Raw genomic sequence first — 6,614 nt, forward strand, 5'->3', positions numbered from 1 at the left:
AGTTTTATCAAGCTGCCTTTGTTTGCAGATCTATTGCCGCTGGTTTTGTTTCACTTTTTTTTTTCCTGCTATTGAACAAGTCCAAATCTGACTTCTCTCTCTTCTTCCTTATGGCTGCTTTTTTTTTTTTTTATGTTATTGAAATCGAGCAAATACAGAGCTAGAGCGCCGAGTGCTATGGAAATACAATTATTAGTTGTGCTAAATAGCTAAAATGCAGATGTTCGTTTTGCCCCCTCACGCATAACTTTTGCTCCCACTTTAATCATTATTTTAAAACTCTCATCTTTTATTCACGTAGCATGTGCGTTATTTTTTATTTATTTTTTTAAAGTTATTGTGGACCCATGAACAGGAGAGAGAGAAGGACACGAATGCTGCCGTTTCTGTCATCCTTTTGTTATGGTTTTAGCTGTTTAGCACAACTATTTAGATAAATTAAAATTTACCAATCCCATAATAAATTGTCATGTTACCATCTCTAATCTCGAAAGCTCAATTGTGTGACTTCTAACCCTCCTCTTTAATTAATCACACCTCATTTCAACTCTAAAAAAAATGTAATTATATACAAGAGGTTAAAATTTTATTTAGGTGGTGCATTTTTTTTTTTTTTCATTTTTCTCTTCCTTACCAAAAGTCAAAAACTCAGGGGACACTAGAACAAGTGACAAAAATATCGTTTAACAGCCCCAAGTTGCGCATCTCGAATCTTATTGGCAACATATAAATACATACACACCCCGGCCAAGTTCTACCAGTGTACGTCTCATGTCCCTGAATTCAAAATTAAAAATTTCCCCTTCCCTCGCCAGCCACAGCCACGCACAACTAACACACTACCAAATTCGAACCACCCTGCCGACAATAACACTTCACCTGCCGCCATCTCAAATCCAACCACCCGACACAACACAAACCGAAACCGCCAGTTTTGCCCAAAATTTCAGCTCCATTGTCCGAATTTTCAAATCATTATTTAAAAAAAAAAAATTAACTCTAAATGAAAAAACCTCACATTTCGAGTTCTCTAGATCGTACATGGCTACCCCCTCTCATCTCAATCTCCCTACTCTCACTTTTAATTATCCTCACAGTAACTTTTAGCCACAGTAGATCCTCTTCCTCATCTTCTGATTTTACCGTCTCTGACCAGATTTTGGACAGCCGATTTGGGCAACCGGCGCTGCCGAGACTTGCGTACTTGATATCGGGGACCAAAGGTGACGGTGCGCGCGTCAAGCGCGTGCTTCAAGCAGTGTACCATCCGATGAATTACTACGTGCTGCATCTTGATCTAGAAGCTTCGGATGGCGAGAGGCTCGAGCTTGCCAAGTATGTGAAATCGGAGAAGGTGATTAGGGATTTTAAAAATGTTATGGTTATTGGCAAGGCTGATTTGGTCACGTATAAGGGGCCTACGATGATTGCTGCTACGCTTCACGCGGTCGCGATTTTGTTGAAGCAAGCTAAGGATTGGGATTGGTTTATTAATTTGAGTGCTTCTGACTATCCTCTCATGTCACAAGATGGTATTTATTGGTTTTTATTTTGCTAAATGATGATTTATTTATTTGTTGAATTGTGATTTTATGATAGTATTATGGTTGTAAAAATGTACATAGTGAAAGGATATTTTGAAATGGCCTTTTAAGGTATGTTTCTAATTGTTGTATTTTTGGTAAATTTTGAATGCACATACTGAAGTGTTCTATGAACACCCGATTTTACTTGATAGCTAATGTTTAGCAACTATTCATCAACTTATAGTCATCGGTAGACAACTAGTGATTATATTTCTCATCTCTGTGGATTAAAAGTCACAAGCAAACCTTAATCCCAAAGATGCCCTTAGTTTCATGGGTTCTGTGATATTTTATTCGGGTGGAGGTGATCCTTGATTCCATGGTAAATGTCCATTCTCTTTCCTATCGAAAACAAAACTGGCATGTTGTTGTTTGAGATGCTGGAAATTGGGAAGAATATTTCATAGCTTTCAGAATGGCTTGAATGTCAGTGTGAAATACATGCTGTGTAAGTTACAAATGGAATTGGGTGGGAACTTTTCTAAAGCATATGGTGTAAGTAGGAGACTGAGGACATAGATATTTTTATCCCACTTATTGAAGGACTCTTTGTGGTATTAACTTCACTAATATTAGGAAAGGAACAGATTCCAAAAGTATTTTAGCACCTGATGACTATAATACCTTTACCCGTTTAAGTGTGTTTATATGCAGTTGGAGCGGGGAAATTGAAGTATATATTGACTACAGGAATGTGAACTAACATTCCTCTAACGGAGTAGTATAGTGTTTGATTGACTTTAGTATTAAGAAGTTCATTGTGTTTAATTTGCCTACTTTTGCTGTGATCTTATCAGTTGTTCTGACTTATTATTTTGCTTTTTGATTCAGATATTCTGCACATTTTCTCGTACTTGCCTAAGTATCTGAACTTCCTTGAGCACACGAGTAGTATTGGTTGGAAAGAGTGAGGATCCAGTGCTTTCTATTGAAATGATCACTTATTGGGTTTTACATCTGCTGATTGGATTTTATGCATGTTGACCTATCATTTATCTGCAGGTATCAAAGAGCAAGGCCCATCATCATCGATCCAGGGTTGTACCATCCAAAAAAATCTGGTGTATTTTGGGCTAAAGAGAAAAGATCCATGCCTGCTTCTTTCAAGTTATTCATGGGTATTGTTCTTACATTAGCTTCGATTTCAGTCCGGATTATCACTTGTTCTATGTATAATTCCTCTTATCTGTACAAGCTTATAAGGAAAGCTATAACCACCCCTGACTATGTTTGAAGAATTTACTTTTATGTATACAGCCTGCTTTACAGTTTATATATGATGACAACAAAATAATGATGCTGCTTTCTAGAATTGTAAGCCTGGAGCACATGCTACTATGAAAGTACAAGATTTTCATATTTTCTTCTAGATTTTTAGTTTTCTTGAGAGATTCTTCTTACCTTGCATGCAAATGCCACTTAAATAAAACTCACCTTTATCCCCATGAGTTTTGCTTAATGATTTCTTTTGCCTGATGTATGCTTTTGACTCATAGAAGACTGCACTTAAGCATACTTTGTTGACCTTTTCATATTTTGTTATGTTAGTTTGTAGTGAGTATTGCCTTGTATTCTTTCAATGCTTCAAAGTAAAACATAACATCATCTCTATTTCTTTGGGCATCCTATTTTTTTGATTCCTCGTGTTAAATGGGGAGATAAAATGCCGTTTCAAAATTACAGAATTACATACAGTGGGTTGTGTTAACATCTCATTTTAATAGTCTATTTGTTTTATATTTTTTATATCATACTCAGTTTTTAAACCTTAAAATGACTATTTCCAGGGTCGGCATGGGTGGTGCTGACGAGATCATTTCTAGAATTCTGTATTTGGGGATGGGATAATCTCCCTCGTACTCTCCTCATGTACTACACGAATTTCTTGTCATCCCCAGAAGGATACTTCCACTCAGTCATCTGCAACCACAAAGACTACCAAAACACGACAGTAAACCACGACTTGCATTATATAAGGTGGGATAGCCCTCCGAAGCAGCATCCAATGACTCTAACATTGAAACATTTTGATGGCATGGTTCAAAGTGGTGCCCCTTTTGCTCGTAAGTTTGCCAAGGATGATCCGGTTCTGAACAAAATTGATGAGAAGCTCTTGAAGAGATCAAATAACCGGTTTACTCCCGGAGGCTGGTGTGTTGGCAACTCTGCTTTTGGTAAAGACCCTTGTTTAGTCTATGGAAATCCTTATGCTATTAAACCAAGTGTAAATTCTAAGACGTTAGAGAAACTAATCGTTAAACTTCTTGATCCAGAAATTTTTAGGTCAAAACAGTGTAAATAGTTTTGTAATGCTTCATTGCATTTTTTTTTTTGTGGACCTTTTCCAATGTTTTTCAATCCCAAAATGTGGATATCATGTGAAGTAGTGGCAGCTGAGCGGCAAATTTTAAAATTATTAGGTAGGGAAATGATAATTTTGGGCTTTTGGTCTCAAATTTTGGAATTTCAATTATTGCCCAACTTTGTGTGAAGGGTAGATTTGCTCTATTATTGTAAATAGTAGTAAATTGTTCTGTAATTAATGTAAATTTTTTAAATTCAAATACTTGATGAAATTAGTTTAGAAGTGGCAGTTAACAATGATGTAGGTGGGAGGCTACGTATTATACTGTAATAACAAAGAATTAAATCGAGAGTAGAGCAGCTTGCAATGCATATAACTTGCTGTAAACTCAAGAGTTTTGAGAGAGCTTTATAATAATATGATCTGTTCCTTGGAATCTCATCTTCATTGTAAACATTACTCCATTGTAATTGAAATATCAGCCTGATCCATTTCATCTGTGGATTTAGGGAACTAGCCAAACCACATAATCACTGCAGTAAAAAACGAGGCACATCTCTCTAAGTTCTTGCATTTGAGGAAGCTCTGATAAACAAATTTTCCTATCCCGTTTATGTTTGTATGTGAAGATGAATGCTGCAGTGAGAGGGTGAACTTGGCTACATTTAACTATGCCGCCAAATTATGCCAGAAGATTAATTAATGGATTGGTTGATTAGGCCCCAGTTACATGCATATATTTTAATTGCATGGATTGGACTCTTTAATCTTATCACTGGTTTAATTTTATTGGAACTCTTAGTTGTTAAGACTTGTTCATGGGCAAGTAGATACTAGATAGGCCTAAGTAAGGTTTGCTAATTAATAAAGAAATAATTAATTATCTCTTAATGCAAAATGTTATTCAGATGATGAGGGTGGGAAAATTTCTTCTACATTTGGGAGGACACCGATGCCATGGCACCCTGTTTGAGGGAAGATTTTCAATTTTCATTACATGACTAATTCAAACTACAATTATTTTTTCTTCGGTTGTTCTTATATTGAGTAATGCTAACTTCTCAATTATAATCTTAACAAGTAAGGTGGCACTCACTGCCACATCACACTTATTGGGATAGGATTTAGGTGGCACTCATTGCCACATCACACTTGCTGGGATAGGATTTAGGATAATGACTGAAAAGTGCTAACTTCCTATTAATCTAATGATAGCTCAATTGGTTGGTCTTTTGTCATAGAAGCAAGAGATCAATGGTTAAACCAGGTTGGTTAGGGTTTGTATAAAATAGAGAACTAATTATAAGCACTATTTATTGCATTTTCTAAGATTTCTTGAGATCCCAGTAATGGTGGTGCCGTGGATATATGGTCATATGCTAAGGGAAACAACAATTTGTGGTTCTCAATAACAATAGAATATGAGTCTTGGAGCTTTAGAAAATTCGATTGGGAGGTGTCTAGGATGAGGGATGACTGGTTCTTGATTTGAACAAAGTTTGATTAAAAAAACAGAAGATAACAATCATTAGTTTATTGGTGACCAAGGCTCTATATTAGGGTTTGCAAGGATTGAATGGTGAATGAAGAACTTTAGAAGGATTGGTAATTAATTGTTGAAAGTGACTGGTCTCAGTTTGTTATTGTTGGTTTTGGTTTTTACTATCTAAGACCATGGTCTAGAATGCTTTTTATGAGCTTCGCAAGTGCCTTCTCTATTTTGTTGGGAAGAGATTATTTTCCATTTTAAGATAGGTTTTTGTGGTCTAAAATGTATCTCACCCGAACTAATTAACCTTTAGCCTTTAAGTAATCTATTTTAAACATGTGGATTAAGCAATTTAGGCAAGTTAAAATAGAGTTGATGGGAGAGAACTTTTCTAGAAGCTAAGATATGGGAATATGCCACCTATGGACTTATACGACTTTATAGAATTATTAGTTTTACTCCAACCAATATCACAAGGTAGTTTCTTTATTTGGTTAATTTAGCTTCAGCTTCAGTTAAGGCAAGCTCTATTATCAACTTCAGTTAAGACAAGCTCTATTATCAACTTAAGTTAAGGCAAGGGACATTATAGTATTTTCACATGTGTAAATCATTGTTTAGAGTTCACAAAATTGTTTTTACCATGTCGAAGGTTAACATGATGATAGGCATGACATCTTTGGCAAAATCATTAAATAACATTTATATTGTCATTTTATATTTACGTAGGTGGTTTATAGGAATGTAATTTCAAAATCTTCAAATTCGTTACTAGTTATTATTGGGGCTAGATTTCAGTCGTTCTACATGTCCTTGGGGCTAGATTATGATCTATTATGTTGATCCACCGAGATATGATTTATGTGTTCTAACTTTAAATGTCATTTTTAACTATTAAAAAGCAGGCTATTTGAGAACATCCAAATAACGGGTTTATTTGTAGGAGCAAATCATAACAAGTAAAAAAAAAAACAATTATTAGCATTATTTATGGTGTTTTCAAGATTTCCTGAGATCCAAGTAATGCTGGTGCCGTAGAGATTATGGTCATAATGCTAAGGGAAACCCTAATTTGTGGTTCTCAATGACAATAGAATTTGAGGCTCGGAGCACTAGAAAAATCGATTTGAAGGTGATTAGGATCATGGGATGGCCGGTTCCTAATTTGAATAAAGTTTGATTAAAGAAACATAAGATAACAATCTCTTGTTTCTTGGTGACCAAGGCTCTATCT

The 6,614-nt window shown here is 35.6% G+C and overlaps 1 protein-coding gene across 1 annotated transcript; it reads left to right on the forward strand.

The window, feature by feature from the left end:
* The first annotated feature begins 741 nt into the window (after positions 1 to 741).
* Positions 742 to 4,094, forward strand: LOC102610697 (beta-glucuronosyltransferase GlcAT14C). Its single transcript, XM_006480734.4, has 4 exons — positions 742 to 1,532; positions 2,418 to 2,493; positions 2,589 to 2,704; positions 3,374 to 4,094. Exons 1-4 carry the CDS (start codon positions 1,004 to 1,006, stop codon positions 3,886 to 3,888), a joined length of 1,236 nt encoding a protein of 411 aa, XP_006480797.1. The 5' UTR covers positions 742 to 1,003; the 3' UTR covers positions 3,889 to 4,094.
* The last annotated feature ends 2,520 nt before the right edge of the window (positions 4,095 to 6,614 follow it).

The sequence above is a fragment of the Citrus sinensis genome, chromosome 6 (assembly GCF_022201045.2).
Source record: "Citrus sinensis cultivar Valencia sweet orange chromosome 6, DVS_A1.0, whole genome shotgun sequence".
Classification (NCBI taxonomy): Eukaryota; Viridiplantae; Streptophyta; class Magnoliopsida; order Sapindales; family Rutaceae; genus Citrus; species Citrus sinensis.

What these genes read in the sequence shown, in the direction of transcription:
- LOC102610697 (XM_006480734.4), top strand. Translation starts at nt 1,004, where the DNA reads ATGAAAAAACCTCACATTTCGAGTTCTCTAGATCGTACATGGCTACCC. An exon ending in AGTAGTATTGGTTGGAAAGA is followed by an intron (nt 2,494 to 2,588) that starts GTGAGGATCCAG and finishes ATTTATCTGCAG; the next exon opens with GTATCAAAGAGCAAGGCCCA. An exon ending in TTCTTTCAAGTTATTCATGG is followed by an intron (nt 2,705 to 3,373) that starts GTATTGTTCTTA and finishes GACTATTTCCAG; the next exon opens with GGTCGGCATGGGTGGTGCTG.